Source organism: Gobio gobio (assembly GCF_949357685.1).
Source record: "Gobio gobio genome assembly, chromosome: 20".
NCBI lineage: Eukaryota > Metazoa > Chordata > Actinopteri > Cypriniformes > Gobionidae > Gobio > Gobio gobio.
The window spans coordinates 45383651-45400977 of record NC_137113.1 but is presented as its reverse complement, the minus strand read 5'-3'; the positions used below and the strand labels follow the sequence as shown (position 1 = coordinate 45400977).

The window sequence follows — 17327 nt, the reverse complement described above, 5'->3', positions numbered from 1 at the left end:
TAGGATTTCTAAATATTAGATTGCCTACATAGAGGTTCTGACTCAGAGTGTAACAGACTTGTCGGTGCCGATAGCATTGTGGGTAAGTGCGTCGCCATGTAGTGCTGTTGTGCTTCGGGAGACCCGAGTTCGAGTCCTGCCTCATGGACTTTTCCCAATCCCGCCCCCCTCTCTCTCCCACCTTACTTCCTGTCTAGCTACTTTCCTATCCTAATAAAAGGCAAAAACGGCAATACTAAATCTTTAGAATGTAACACTTGTTAGCAGTTGAATTTGAAAACATTTTATCAGAACAAGTTAAATATGGTCGGGAAAATCTGTAGGAAGTCTGGAAATTCGAGTCTGGAAAAGTGGAATTTTGAAATGAAAATTGTGTAGGAACCCTGTATACAGATTGTTTCAAAGCAGCTTTACAGTGAAAAACGGTACCTAATATACTGATATAATGCAGACACATGTTGTTCATCTTTCAGGTAGCTGTAGTTTCTCCGTGGAGGACGTGACCGCTGTATGCATCAGTTTGCAGCGGATAGCAGCGCACGCACGTGACACCGAGGAGATTGGACAATTCTTCCACAACAACATCATTCCACGACTTCTAGGACTGGCCTTACAGGCAGCGCTGCAGAGTAGAGACTCTGGTCAGTGTTTGTCACTGTTTTCTGGTGTGTGTGTAAGTGTTTGTGCTACTTGTAGATGTAACTGTGTGTTTGTTCAACAGGTCACAGTAGTCCACTGACAGATGAAGCTGTTCTGTCTGCTTTAGTTCCAGTCATCAGCACAGCCTGTGCTGCGTTACAATCAGAGTGAGTCCAGGCGAACAAAACACAATTATATATAATTATATATTATATTATGTGACTGATTTGACTTTCAGATGTGTACTGAAAATTAGGGCTGGGTATTGACAATTTCAAGAATAGTTTTGATTCTGATTACAAGCTGTACTAGGGATACACAATATATTGTTTTAGCATCGATATCGCGATATGCACATCCGCGATAATCACATCACCAGATGTGCGATGTCAAATATAGGGATCGTTGTTGATCTGTGATCCGCACGGGCCAGCTGCTCCCCGGTTCAGAACGCATGTCATTTGCGGATTAATTGCAAGGTTTGACCCTCATAGAGAGAAAGTTTATCATTTGCATGAGTTAAGTCGAGTCAGGCATCAAGCGCACACAGAGCCGCACAGACAGCACGTGAACGCCGAATTCAGTTCTTTCTTTTGAGCTTAATTCATTCAAAATGCTGTCTCTGTGAATATCCCCGTAAACACAGTGGGTTATGTGTCAACAATATGTGTCATTTATATTAAATCCTTGCATCTGTCTTAAAGGGACAGCAGCCTAATGTACCCACAGCTGTTTGTGTCACCAATGGTGGTTAAACAACAAAAGAGAAAGAGAAAATGACATTTGTAGCTTTAACAAACATAAATTGTATTAATTAATTATATTAGTTATATTTCATTTATATTGTGACATTATTTTACATTTGATTATTCATTTTCTGTACCTGAATAGTGTAAGATTTACCTGAAAAACATAAAGCACTGTTTATTTCAATTGTTTATTATTTTCTATGCAGATTCACTCTCTTACAAAATCAGCCCGATTATTCTAAAATGATTAATTATTTTCAAATAGAGCTATTCAAATCATCTGGTGATTTTTTTTTTTATATCGCAATATATATATCGCAATGTAAGTTTTTTTCCAATATCGTGCAGTCCTAGTCTATACCAATTTAGTTTTGATTCATTTCAATATCAGGTACATTACATCAATATTTCTCAAAATATGTCTCAACTAATGCTGTAAACACACGTTTAGAGAACCCCTAGTTGGTACATTAATATCAAAGGTTAAAATTAATAGCAAATATGAGTGATACATTTTTTTTTAAACTGCTCAAGTTCGTTTTGATAAACTTTTTAATGATAATTATGTTTCTAATTCTCCAAATAGTTGTTGAAATATAAACATTTTAATGGTGACTGTCATAACTGTTTTCATGATTGATTAATTCAAACATGCATTAAATAATGAAGACATAATTTAAAGGTTGAGTAAACATATAATGAATATATATAGTGCTTACATTTAGCTAAATGCTCTTCAATAGAGTTAATTTTTCTAGCTAACAATTAAGTTCATGGACATTATATGGCTTTCCTGAGGTAAATGTAACATTTTGTGACGTTGTTTATATCTGTGAAACACAGATTGAGCGATTACATGAGACATGATACGTTTCAGGAAGTTGTACTGTATCTTTCAACATTGCTTCTGATGTTCATTCATGTTTATTTGGTGCTGTAACTAGTAGAAAAGAGATGATCAGTTCACCGCTTGAATTGAGGCGACTATTGCAATTCGTCACGCAACATTAAAGAGCCACAAAACCACGTTTATGAGGTCGAAAGCAGAGACTTTATTTCAGACCAAAAGTAACTTTATTAGATGTAATAAACATACACCAGGAAATCTTTATTTAGATTAAAAGATTAAAACGGATGAATCAATGTGAATAGCCCAGCCCTTATTAAAAATATACACATTTTCGAATAGAAGCCTTATTGTTTTCTTATAGATCAGCGTCCCGCATGGCCGCCCAGGCTGTTTCTCTGTTCCTGGATGGAGATGTGTCCTTTCTGCCAGAGAATGCCTTCCCTTCCCAAATCCAATTGCTCCAGGTATGACAAGATCAATCACTCAACAGTCAGGTTTAGATTTGCTAATCCAGATAAACTGAGCTCAACTTCAATATGAGCTCAATTGTGGTCTAATGCCTCTCGAATCATCAGTATCTACTCAATGTTCTCCCACAGAGCCAGACAGAGTCTCAGGGTCCGTCTCAGTTGGTGTGTCTGCTGATGGCCTGTGTTTGCTCTCTTCCACGCAGCGTAAGTTAAACTCTTATCTTGCTCTCCTCTGATTATTCATTGAGTACAGAGGTTTTCAACAGAGTTTCTGATTAAAAAATAAATAAATAATGTTTTAAAATGCAATCGTTTTTTAGCTTTTAGTATGATTATGTTAGCCTTAAAGGTGAACTATGTAGGATTTTTGCAGTAAAATATCCAGAAACCACTAGGCCAGTGTTATATATTTTGTTCAGTTGAGTACTTAGAATATCCCAAATGTTTCCAACTATTTGTAAATCGTGAGAAATTGCTATTTTAACCGAGGAACCGGGACGTGTGAGCTATGCGTGTGAGGGCGTCGCCTGTCGATTGCGTCATATCTGCGTCACCCTCGGTTTTATTCAGTGAAACACTTTACTCTCACTGCAGTGTGAACAAGTGTCATAGCAGCCGCCGAGCGAACGTCATAACTTCCTTTTCAACACACTTAGATATATCTAATACGATAAACAGAGTTGGGTTACCTCAGACTCATGACTGGAAAAGAGGAAGTGGCGCCGGCAGCCGTGTCATAATAAAAGTCCCGCCGGCGACTATGCCATAATAACAGTCCCGCTCTTCAATCGCTCCTGCGGGCTTGCTCAGCTCCACAACACTCGGTCCTGCTCTGCTTCACTACAGTAATGTTAATAATCGCATCCATCAACATGATTTCTGCCCGAGTCCTATCCTGACTGTTTTCCACCGGCTGTGAGGTGAAGACCACATGTCCCAAGATTCTGCGCTCAAACGTGGCGTCATCAAACTACGCCTTTGTTTTGAACTGGCGACCTCTACTGGACGGAAAAGTTACATAGTGTAGCTTTAAGGTTATGAATAAGCTGGTGTGTTCCAAAACAATGACAAAATTTGCATTTAGGAGATATAAGCATTCAAAACTTAGTCTCTCACTTCCGTTAAAATGAATCTCAGATTTTGATGACATCATCGCAGACTTCACCTACTCATCAAATCTCCTGTCCAATCAAATGCTCTCTAGAATCTGAAGCGTCCATCCCCTACACTATAAATAGATGCTGCAGCTGAAATCGGTCAGCTGTTCACACATTTACTAATTTCTACATGGTGAACGGCACATAGCACATTATACACAGAATCACAGAATCAACACTGGCCGCCACATATTGCGTGTCGTTATTCTTTTCTTTTTTTTTACGCTATTTAAAACATGTCAGACTATTTTTCAATTAAAATTTTTTTCTATATTTTAGTTCAGTAATATTTATTGAATATTTTAAGAAGATCTTTTGGTACTAAGTTCTATTTGTGCAATAATTAATAATTTTTTCTTATTTATATTACAATTAGTGTAGTAATTAAGGTTAAAATAGAGAATTCCAATGCAAAGAAGCAAATTAGAGTCCTTTTTGTGGCTGGAAAAATAGTATATTTAATTTGTAATGCCATGGTTTACCCACTATAGGTGCCTGTATGGCTCTTTAATAAATATACATGTATCTAGTTGCTCAAAAAAGTATTGCATATTATAACTGCTTACTTATTTTTTAGGTTTTGCATTTGAATACATATTTAGACATGATCAAACACTAGATTTCTTTAAATGTGACATTTTAAAACGTTAACTTGCATCCTAATATTTTTAATGATACTTATATAAGCACACACAAGTGAACATTAATGAATGCAAGCAAATATAATTTAACCCAAGAAAAGTTTAAAATAGTGCTAAAAAGGCAAACTTATTTTTCCTTATATGTACAGTAGGCTATATGCATATGAATTGATACTGAATCAAGATCGAAATCGATATTTGTGCCAATCACCAACCCCAAATACCCCTCAACTGCCCGCCACCACAAATTGGTTTCTAATTTGTGGGAAACATATTTTTTTTCATGATTATTTAGCGATGACTAATAATTATATACCGATATGCATTTCTCACATTCAAACAAGCTTTATTTGAAATGGAAAACCACAGGAAACTCTTAAAGCAACAGCAGGTTTATAAGTGTTTCTCATTACAAGTTTTTGGAAGCTCCCTGCACTTAGGACTCCATTTGCACATTGGCTGAACCAAAAATAATATTTTTAACACAATTTGAGAAACCGCATTTATGGGACTCTTCATGTCGGATGATGTAACTATTGTAAAAGATCTTAATTTCATCAATTACACAACAGGTGGATATTCCTGAGATTGACAGGCTTCTGGTCCAGTTGGAGGATCTGGTCTGTACGTGTTCACATCTGTTCTCCTACACGTTTGCTGCAAAATGCTTCGCAGGCTTGGTCAACAAGAGGCCGGCAGGTAATACAGTTTGATCTTCTTCCTAAATCACATGCACTGAATTTTGCTCTACATGACCTAGGGCTGTTCACGATTTCGGCTTCTTCGGCTTTTGTTCCTCCCTAAGCCAAACTTAACATCCAAATCAGTCGAATAAGTGAATGTTGTAAAATGCAGTCCACGGTTGTTGAACTGCAGGACATGATTGATATTAAAACTGCTTTAAGCCTCAAAAGAGTAGACAATCTTAAGAGAAGAAGAAAATGTGACGAGGCATATCTCGCTCTCGGATTCACCAGTACAACTGTGGGTAATGAAGAGAGACCACAGTGTGTAATATGAAGGCGATCAAGTTAAGACGCCACATCACGAACACAAAGAAAAGGCCGTTGAGAGTTTGTAGTAGTGTATTAATTAAAATGTTTCAAATAAATCCTATAGGATTGTCTGAGGCCCTGTTTACAACTGGTATTGGGTGTTTCACAAGTGGACGACGCCAAATACAGGTTTAAACCGCTTTGAGATTGTCCACTTTCGACCACTTCCAAGAGGTAGTGGAAAACGCGCAGTGTAAACGCTCATGTGGTCGACTATATTCTAACATCCACAAAAGACCGCCTACTCTCCTCCTACTGACCTAATGAGTGAACATTATGGGATGTGCACTAGCCAGACGGGATTTAAACTTTGTCGGCTAAATACCCAAGTTTGGTTTAAAGATGAAAAACGTAAACGTATCAAACACATGTTCTCTCACCATTCCTGATTTCTAACACACACTCACAGCGTTTGTCTTGCGGCTGTCAGAGCAGAAACGAAAGCTGCTGCTCTCCGTGTGTTTTTCCATCATCTCTGGTCTCGTTTATATGTAAATTGCATGAGCTTATTTTGTCCATCAGATAGAAAATTCGGTGAAAATAAACATAAATTTACCCACCCATTGATAGTTTGGAATCGTTTGAATTTTAACGATTCCGGTTCTTCGTATCGATTCCTAATTCAGATTCCAATAGGGTAAAAAAAAAACGTAGATATCATTCACATTTATTATTAGGCTATTATTGCAAAGCATTTCATTGAGGCTGAATACCATGAACAAAAATCAACAGGCTAGCAACTTTTGCCTATGGTTTAAAAATACCATAGCAAAAAAAAAAAAGCCTAATATAAATTTCAAGCATTATTAAAGAAAAGTAAACACTCAGTAATTAAAAAAAGAAAAAAATTGGCAATTGCACAAATAAATACAATTGAACAAAGATAGGATTGAAATAAACATTTCCAGGTCGGTAAGAAATGAATCATGTAAAATAACACTGCACTTCATTGATAAAAATATAGGCTATACATTACAAATATAGAACAGCAAGTGAGTTTTCTCGTCTTTTGTTGTTTGATTAACGTTATCATAGAGATGGCATCAAGAAAATCTGCCGTCACTGGCATAACCGACTGCGTTTACGAGAGTATTTTGACATTTTTGTGTGTATTTGTCCATTCGCGTGCTGTGCAAAAAGACAAGGAAGAGAACTCTGTTCATTATCGTGCACTATTCATTCACTATGAGAAGCCGTTCTGTGCATGTGTGTCTGCAGCACAGAAAAGGTGAGGGCGTCTTTGCGCTCAAATGGTTAAAAATCACAATAAAATGCGCACACAGTAACCGATAAGCGGAATGGAAATGCGCGTTTCTTATCGGATCACTGGCCGATTTGGAACCGGTTCTCGATACCCATCCCTCCCCTTGAAGAAATCAGGACAGACGTGGGTGAAAGTGGACAAAAGAGACGGATTAAAACACCAGGTGTAAATGTGTCTCTCTCGTTTACTTTTGATCCGGTCGACCAAAACGCTTCTTAATACCAGGTGTAAACAGGGCCTGAGAGTGTTTATGTGGGTGTATGTAGGTGGGGTGGGGGGGCTTGAAAATATATTTTCTCTACAAAAGTGGGCCCGTCAGAAAAAGGTAAGGAACCACTGACCTAATGGAAGAGTGTTTTCTATTGATGTAGGTCACTGGAATAATGACTGAGTAATTTGAGCTCTGGAGTTGATTTACCTGATCTGCAAATCACGTATGTTGTGTGTGTGTGTGTGTGTGTGTGTGTGTGTGTTCAGGTGAAGCTCTTGACGCAGTGCTGGAGAGAGTGTTAAAGAGGATCAGTGTAGAGCTGGAGAACGTTTCCTCTTCCCAGCGAACACAAGCGTTCACACTGCTGCTCTGGGTAATGACCAAATCAAGGGATTCAATTTAACAGATTAACCCTTATGCGTCAATTAAAACAAGTTACACATAGGTCCATATAGGACAATAATGTCCATGTCAAAAAAATTCATTAAAAATTTAATCTTGGGAGCACAGACTTAAGTTTGGTCTCCTTTTACTTGGCAAAAGTTTAAAAAGTGAAACAAAAAAAAAGTTAGAGGTTTAAGCTTATGAAATTATTTTATATAAAATATATATTTTATGAAACAACTCTAAAACTGCTAGAAAATCAAAGCCATAAATCAAAAAAAAAGCTGTTCCAAATTTAAGGGTTGATATCTCAAAAAATTAGCTTTCAGTCAGAATTTGTTTGGGCGCAGTGCCAACTTTCCCCCATTAGATGCCAGCAAAACTCCACTGGTGCACACAGTGGGTGGATTTATGATTTGCGCACACCATTTTTTTTTTATATGCATACAAACCACACTCTGACATCCACACAGTTATAGCTGCATAATTTATCTAATGGGATCTATAATATGCACAAGCAGAAAACAGGAATAAAGTGAGTATTTACTTGGAAAAATGGCACCATCTGGTAAATTTTTTTAATTTGATTAATTTTGAAGCTTTGCCAACAGAATGAAAGCCTATTAACAAAGATTGCGTCATTTTATAGTTAAATGGCCCTGTGATTTAAATATTGCAGTTTTAATGGGGACATTTTTGTCACTTGTACACTTTTGTGTACCTAGTGCAAAATAGATTTATTAAAGGGTTAGTTCACTCAAAAATGAAAATTCTGTCATTAATTACTCACCCTCATGTTGTTCGACACCCGTAAGACCTCCGTTCATCTTCGGAACAGAAATGAAGATATTTTTGTTGAAATCCGCAATGGCAGCAATGTGTTTTACACTCTCAAGACCCATAAAAGCTACTAAAGACGTCGTTACAAAGTCCATCTCACTACAGTGGTTCTACAATAATTTTTTGAAGCGACGAGAAGAGTTTTTGTGCTCAAAATAAAATCTAAATAACGACTTTATTCAACAAGTTCTTGTCTTCCGCCTGGGCCTTTGACATGAACTCATGAAGCACCACGACATGTGCTCGAGAATATGACGTAGAGCCGGCTTTCGTACACATGACCCGGAAGCGAGGAGCTTCGTTTACCAGCAGAGGAAATCTATCTAAGCTGTTAAATTCTACATTGATTGTTCTGTACATCAAACATCATTCGTAAATATGAAGAGGAGGACTTGCATTTTTTTTGCTGCTTCATAAAGTTATTGTAGAACCACTGTAGTGAGATGGACTTTGTAACGACGTCTTTAGTAGCTTTTATGGGTCTTGAGAGAGGAAATGTCATCGCTGTCAATGGAGACCTTTCTGAGCCATCGTATTTCAACTAAAATATCTTTATTTGTGTCTGAAGATGAACAAAGCTCTTACGGGTGTCGAACGACATGAGGGAAAGTCATTAATGGCAGAATTTTCATTTTTGGGTGAACTAACCCTTTAAAGGAAACAGGGGTAAAATAGTGAAATTCCTATAAAAAAAATACACACCTGCACCAAAATGTATGCAGTTGGCATTAACACAGGCAAAATTATTAAAAAAACTAAACTGAAAAAGACAAAAATGTCCCCAAGGTCACACAAGAGTTACATTTAGGCTTCTATTCACATATGAACACTGATGAACACATATATTCACAAGTAATATATGGCAAACACATGCTTGTTTGATGCACAAGAACCAATGAGTTTTTTCAAACACCTTTTTTTTGTGTAGGTGGCCAAAGCCCTCCTCTTACGGTACCATCCGCTATCAACAGCCCTGACTGACAAGGTAGGGTTTTTTTCTTCAGGTTTTTTCCCCCGTCATTTTCAGAGGTTCAGTGTTTGAGTGGTCTCTCTGTCCTCTGCTTTCAGCTCTTTGCTCTGTTGAGTGACCCGGAGTTAGGATCTCAGGCGGCCGACGGTTTCTGGATCCTCATGAGCGATTCGCCAGATGTGCTGAATCGCAGTTGCCACGCCGATGTGCGCATCATGTACAGACAGCGCTTTTTTGCTGAAAACTCAAGCAAACTTGTTGAAGGCTTCAACTCAGCAGAGCAGGGTACCTCGATTACCACTTCCTGTCTTAACCACTCTACTACTGCTCAACTACTGCTCAACATTTTTGAGAGTTTCTAATGCTCAGCAAGGCTACAATTATTTGTTCACAAATACAGTAAAAACAGAATGATTGTGACATATTATTGCAATCTAAAATAACTTTCTATGTGAATATATATTAAAATATAATTTATTCCTGTGATCAAAGCTGAATTTTCAGCATCATTACTCCAGTCAAGAAACATTTATGATCATTATCAATGTTGATAAAAGAATAATAAATTAATACTTTCATTCAGAAAGGATGCATTAAATTGATCAAAAGTGACAGTAAAGACATTTGTTATAATGATTAATATTTGTTTTAAAAATGCTTTTCCTGAATATTGTAATATTTTCCCCCATCTAGTGGTGAAAAGGTATATGACCATCCAGTGAATATTAGTTTCTTTTCCTCTCAATTCCGATTTCGTTTTAACTCCTACGGTGGCCGATTTAGTCCAAGATTAACATGAACTTCCAGTTCGACCTCGTCCACATTCGACACGGTGCCATCAAGTGTTAAAACGCCAAAGGCGAAGCTTGAATTTACGGGTATGTCCCTCTTTGGCTGATGTACTTTCAAGATGGAGGGGCAACATGGCGACCCGCATTCGAACCCCTCACCCGTATGTATTTTCAATGGCATATTATAAACTTACGAGAATACTTTATTACTTGAAAGAAGTAAATATACATTAGTGAGCACATATTTTTGAAAGAACTAAGTGTTTTTAGCTAAGAAAAAACTAAAAAAGTTTTAACTTTAATGTATCATGATTTCTACAAAAAAATTTTTTTTTTAAAGCCATTATTAATAATTGAAGGCAAATGATCAAATCATCATGTTAGAATGATTTCTGAAGGATCATGTGACACTGAAGACTGGAGTAATGATGATAAATTCAGGAATAAATTACTTTTTAACATATATTTACAAAGAAAACCATTTTAAATTGTAATATTATTTCACAATATTGCTTTAATTTGAATCAAATAAATGCAGCCTTGATGAGCAGAAGAGACTTCTTTCAAATAATCGTAATAATCACAAACGTTTGACCGTTAGTGTAAACTGTGTTTTGTCCACAGAGAAGAAGTCTTGTTATCTGAAAGCCCTGTCACACATTGTCAATAACCTCCCCAGAGAAGTCCAGCTCACAGAGCTTCCTGCGGTGAGTGAATTTGCCCAGATGAATGTATTTTTTCTGTTATGCATTGTGTTAAGTGTCCTGTGCTGTTCTCCACAGCTGTTGCCGCTCCTGCTGGAAGCGCTGTCGTGTCCGGATCAGGCGGTTCAGCTTTCCACTCTGTCCTGCCTTCAGCCGGTGCTGCTGGAACCCCCAGCCGCCCTCAACAACCAGCTGGAGGCGCTGTTCTCCCGCATGCTGGCCCTCACCACCAGCCCTGATATGGTACAGCACTTCACAGTACACCGAGCGTTTGCATGCGATTCTAGTCAATCTGACAGCGATTGCCTAATTTTGACTTTTTCTTCACTCTGACAGAAAGTGAGAACTGCATCTCTCCGCTGTGTTCATGCTCTCTCTCGCCTGCCTGAACATATGGTAAGAGATGTTTTAGTGCTAATTGATGCTGATCATTAGCCTGACGTTGTCATACTCAGTTCTAGTCAGAATATGAGTCTGATTCTGCTCCGTTGGGCTGTGATTTATGGGGCGTGTTTCAACCGAAGCAGGAAAGATCTCAATTGGATAGACCTACAACCAATCAGAGCAACGGAGCGACGCATAATGTTAGTCAAATGTCAACAGAACTCAACTGCACACAGTGTTGCCAAAACCGCGGGCTGTTTTTCCATGTCCACGGGTTGAAGCGACCCCAATTATGTGATATTTAGATCCAGAAACCCAGGCAGCCCTGCCAAAAAAACACATATTTTACCCCCCAAACGCCTTTTTTTCCGGAGAACCCCCCCGGAAAGCTATTGGGCTTGTTTTGGGCTAGTTTTGAGTAGCAATTGGGCGGGTTTTGTTGTGAAAACTTGGCAACCCTGTGCACGCGCGCTGGAAGAAGTAAGTATAAACGATGTTTGCCAGTGTTGTAAAAAAGAATTTAAGGATACACAGGAGTTTACTTACCAACACGATCATCATTTCTGAGAGAAATAGTAAAGGTGAATGCATATACGAACAAGTTCTCCGTTTAGGATTAGAATGAATTCAACCTAAGCGCTCTTTGGTGACGTGGATGATTACGTTACTGTTTATCATCTGTCCATCATCGTCTAAAGCCCGCCCTGACCATTTGATTGGTCCGAACAGCTTCTGTTCGGGCATAGTTGCTCCACAACGGATCAAGTCCAGACGGAAATGCCGACCTCAAATGTTGTGGGCGGGGCTAAGTTCGGCTGGCATCCAGCCTAGCTGATCATTGTATTTGACTTGATTTAAAAAATATATATTAATCATTACAGTTAAACAATATTGTATTAATTATATCATATTATATTGTCCAAAAATTTAAATTGTGATTTTTCCAGACCTGAAAAAAATTACTAATATAAATATATACACACATTTTTACTTTTATTTTGATATTAGTGTCAATCAAAATTAATCACACATTTTTTTTTCCGTAATTAATCGTGATTTAAGCGTTTTTAATATTCATATTAGGGGTGTAACGATACACTCGTGTCACGATTCGATATAAATTGTGATACTGAACTCACGATATTATATGTATCCGATATTTTAAGCCAAAATAACGTTTTTTTTATTATTATAAAAATAATGTTATTATTATTATTATTAGTGTATTATTATCAGGACCCACAAATATTCCCTCATTGCATTATTATACATTATATTCAACATTATGTATAGTTGTTGAATGTAATAATGTCACTGAAACTCTGAAAACTTTCATTTTTTTTAAATGAAAAAAAAAAAAACGGTGCTCGCTATGTACCGCTTCTCCCGCTATTAATGCACTACACGAATACAATAACGTCCGTGTTTACTACAGTATGCGCGTCGTGTTAAATATATTCATCATATAAAGCCATTGTCTCTTCAGAAGATTTGAATTGGACCACTCGATTTGTTATTTATGACATTTTTTGGATCTTTTAAGTTTGAGAGAAATGGACTTTAAATGGAGGGACAGAAATCCCTCAGGTTTCTTAAATAATATCATTACTGATATTTACACTATACATTTGTAAATTTGTGTTTGGGTGAATTATACCTTATAAAAAGGCCGACTACAGCAAGTTGAGTCTTGGATAAAACAACTCTATATCGCGAATATATCGTTTCCATCAACGATACATGCATATCGTCACATTTTTATATCACGATATATTGTTACACCCCTAATTTTTATATTGTAATAATTTCAGTTACTCTCCAAATGAATGTAGAAAAAACTTAAAGACAGTATATTTTAAATATCTTTTGTAATAGTATATCACTGATGCTAAAACTCCTACTGATGTCTCTATGAAAATGACTTTTTTGAACATTAATGATAGACATTCATCATTACAGTATAATTGAAAGCTATTTCAACACATCAACTTTGAGGACAAATGTTCACTTGCTGCCTAATATATCCCACCCACTAACAGGTGATGAATGAGATCATCAGTGTTATTTACTTCACCTGTCAGTGGTCATATTGTTATGCCTGATTGGTGTATATACATATAATTTTTCTTTCACATGTTCACTACCATTCAAATATATAGTTAGTTAACATGATTTTGACTAATTAATTTTTTCAGGCCTGGAATTCACAATTGTTTGGATAATATATCCAATTTTGGATAATAATATAAATATATAATAAACCATTCAAGTGTTTGGGATCAGCAAGATTTTGTACTATTTTTTTTCTTCTTTTGCTCAACAAGGCAGCATTTTGATCAGAATACAGAAAAGTGTAATATTGTAAAATATTAACACTTAAAATATGCTGATTTACTGCTCAAGAAACATTTCTGATGTATTATCAGTGTTGAAAACAGTTTCGTGTTTTGGGGGATTCTTTGATGAATAAAAGTCTCAAAAGAATAGTATTAATTTCATAAAATAGAATGTTACATTATAAATGCTTTTATTGGCACTTTTGATCAATTTAATGCATCTTTGATGAATAAAAGTCTTAATCTCATACTGATCCCAAACATTTAAGCTTTTCTCCTGAAACGTCGTCCTTATATTGCACTTCTGCTGAGAATTTGTAGCCCTGAGGAAAAGTTGATTATTTCTTCTTCAGAATAACAAGCTCAGATGCTCAATAAGGTCAAGAATACATCATGTTAAAGGGGTGGTTCCGTGGTTTTTTTTCTAGGCTCGGTTGTGTTTATGGGGCGCAGTATAACATGTCTTAATACTTCTTTATTTTTTTTTAAACGCCATATATTTTTCGTATATTTGACCTTTATTCCACACCGCTGTCTCCACTGTCCTTTGAACGGCTGGTTTGCTTCCTGCTTCTGTGAAGCCCATCCCTCCGAAAAACGCAATGGTCTTAGATTGGTTAGATGGCCAAATGTAGTTTGTAGTTCTGCAACAGCTCTCTCTCTTTCGTAATGACGGCGACATGGCCTCGCCCACTTTGTTGCGTGTTCGCGGGGGCAGTGTTTGTTAATAGCAGGTGTTTATGATGTCACCAACCCGGGAAGAAGCTTGTAGTCTAAACCGACCGTTTTTGTAGGCAATAAACTGCCATAACTTTAAAAGACAATATCTCAGTTTGCATTGAACTTTCAGCGCTGTAACTTTGCAGATACTGTTTATGCTCAAGCAGCAACATTACACACTAATAGTGTTAGACCGATATATCGAGCCGATATTTGCGATTCGCCGATATTTTTTTCCCTGCATTATTTACAGACAGGCATCCACAGGCAGCTCTCATCGTCTTCAAACTGTCTTGCTCTGCCTCCCTCGCGCATATGAATCAAAATCAATTGCGAATTGACACGATGGTAAAAGGTCGAAAGACTGAAGTTTCAGCATTGGGAGATTTTTTCCTGAATTACTGCTGGTGTTGCTCTACAAGAGATTAAGTTAAGTGCACCTACACTCTAAAAAATGCTGAGTTAAAAATAACCCAAGTTGGGTTGAAAATGGACTAACCCATCAATTGGGTTGTTTTAAGCAAACATTTAACCCAACCGCTGGGTCAAAACAACCCAATTGCTGGGTTAGTCCATATTCAACCCAACTTGGGTTATTTTTTACCTAGCATTTTTTAGAGTGTAAGCATTAAATGACTAGGTTGTAAATAGTTTTAAAATGAAGTATAGTACAGTCAGTGTGCACTTTATTATGCTGCTTGCTTGTTGATAATGTGTGCAATAGTGTAATTATTTTATTTATGCTTAAATATTTATTTTCACCACTGAACTCTGTTTTCTTGTTCTACCTCACCTGTTTTTACTATTTGTTACATATAGTTTTTTTAGTTCAATAAATGTTCCTTTTTTAAATTGTAAATTTTAAATTATCATGATCATTGTGTCATTTTTATGATGTAAATTGAGGGAGCAAAAGCAATATCGGCTCAAGAAAATCGGCAGCCCGTATCTGTCATCGGCTAAGGGTGATGAAAAAAAAATCGGTATCGGCACTAAAAAAATCCATATCGGTCGATCCCTACACACTAACTAAAGTTAAAAAAGTGAAATCGCATGCAACCACCCCTTTAAAATCACAGATTTGGCTGCTGTTTCAGGTCCTGCCTTTCCGTGCCCGAGTCCTGAAAGCTCTTGCGGTTCCTCTGGATGACAGAAAGAGGCTGGTGAGGAAGGAGGCCGTGGCGGCTCGAGGGGAATGGTGAGGCAGATGACCCTTCAAGCCCTCCAGGTTTCACTCACAGACGCCATCTAATGTTGCTTTTCTCATCCGTAGGTTTTTGATAGGAAGCCCAGGTGGAAGATGAACAGATGAGTGCCCAGAACCGAGATGGATCACCGCTCACAGCCTTTGATTTTACTCCCTTATCCCCTTTTTTATGATGTGGCATGAGGTTGTTCTGCCTGGCCACCGCAATGTCTGAACAAACTCTCAGCAGCAAGAACTGCTTAAACACGACCCCCAGTGATGCTCTTTTCAGCTGGACCTCCAACAGCGGATGGCAAGAGTAAATCAAACACACAAGCCATCATCATTTCTCCAATCACGCCGTGTCATTAATATAGGGATGTTAGATCCAGACTGCTCTTTGAATGTGCTGTTGATACGACTGTCCTGAAGTCAGTATTTTTAAACTGTTTCATTAGCCACAAGGTTGGTTGGTTGTCCATTTTCACAAGACTGATTTAAAACTAATGCCAAGAATATAAACGATATTTAAGTGTCATATAACCTGTCAATAAAACTTTTTGTAAATGTGTAGATTAGTTATTAATGGGCAAAGGAAAAAGTCAAAAGTAAATTGTGGTAATGTGCTCTATCCCGGTAGGAACGGTTGTTTTATTGCGGATCACACCAGTTCATCTGTACAGGATGAAAGGGATTAAAGGGTTTGTGTATGAAAAGGCCTTTATTAAAACCCCAGAGCCGTGTGGAGCACTTTTACGGGCTTCAAATTTGGGGCTCCCATTCACTGCCATTATAAAGCTTGGCAGAGCCAGGACATTTTTTAATATAACTCTGATTGTATTCGTCTAAAAGAAGAATGTCATATACACCTCGAATGACTTGAGGGTGATTAAATCATGGGCTTATTTTCACTTTTGGGTGAACTATCCCTATAATATGAACCCAATCTGTGTGCTTGAGGAAGTTAAACCAACACGGTATCACAAAATGTTCCGATTTCTCAAATCACACCGAAATGTTTTCAGCTTGCTTGCGTTTCTGGGGAATCCAGAAGTCTGAGAACATTATGAAAATATGTAAATGAAAATAAAACTTTACAATAAGATTTCACGTGTTCACTACATTAGCTAACATTAATTAACAATGGACAATACTACAAAATGTATTAATATTTCAATTTTTAAAATGAAATGTCAACGTTAATGCACTTTGAACTAACATTAAAAAAATACAATTGTTGATAGTTTAACATTAACATAGATTTCTTGATTAGTTCCGTTTGGCTTATGCATTAACTAATAAATGAGACCTTATTGTAAAGTGAATTTTTATTTACCAAATTTGTTTATTTTTTACAATTAAAACTTGGGCAATTGACATTAACGGTACACTGTAATTTTGTTCGAAAGTAACAATATTGAAATAAGTCAATACATACTTCCAAAACGTTTTTTTTTTTAGTGTGTGTGTGTGTGTTTATATTTTTGACCTGCTGGATGGTTTTCTTGGGCGTATATACATCACTCACCTGTGCTTGTCTCCTCACATCCATTAACAAAAAAATGCTCCGTCCACTTTTATGTGTTGTCAACAAGCGAGAATCAAGGTTGATATGGAGCCGCTAAACCTCTGTGGAATCACCTGAGAACTCGGAATAAAACTAGAATCAACATAGGCTTGGCTTTTCAGCGATAGCGAGAACTGAGGGATTTGAAATGTTTATTACTCAACAGGTGAGTAAGGTATTTAATTGAACAATAAATGTCCATGTAGCTCTCTAATAGAGTTCATTGTAAAGCATTATCTAATGTGAACATAGACTGTAAAAAAGACGGACGAAATTCCTTCCATTGTGGAAAAGTGAGGCCAATGTCTGAATATGGCGCTGACATTTTGCAATGATTTGGGAGCACGAAGTAGAGCCATTCCCGTGTGATCAGTATGGGTTAGTAACAGTTTACTGCAGAACAACTCAT

General features: G+C 37.2%; 1 protein-coding gene across 1 annotated transcript in view; it reads left to right on the top strand.

Moving 5' to 3' along the window:
* mms19 (MMS19 homolog, cytosolic iron-sulfur assembly component) overlaps nt 1–15922 on the top strand; it is a 50642-nt gene extending 34720 nt beyond the window's left edge. Inside the window, exons 19-31 of the mRNA XM_079801652.1 lie at nt 474–641; nt 722–806; nt 2600–2702; nt 2838–2912; nt 5079–5205; nt 7303–7409; nt 9189–9245; nt 9329–9515; nt 10646–10728; nt 10804–10968; nt 11062–11121; nt 15263–15363; nt 15439–15922. Of these exons, the coding sequence (XP_079657778.1) occupies nt 474–641; nt 722–806; nt 2600–2702; nt 2838–2912; nt 5079–5205; nt 7303–7409; nt 9189–9245; nt 9329–9515; nt 10646–10728; nt 10804–10968; nt 11062–11121; nt 15263–15363; nt 15439–15469 (1349 nt within the window). The 3' untranslated portion in view covers nt 15470–15922. The remainder of the gene's footprint in view (nt 1–473; nt 642–721; nt 807–2599; nt 2703–2837; nt 2913–5078; nt 5206–7302; nt 7410–9188; nt 9246–9328; nt 9516–10645; nt 10729–10803; nt 10969–11061; nt 11122–15262; nt 15364–15438) is intronic.
* Nucleotides 15923–17327: the final 1405 nt, after the last annotated feature.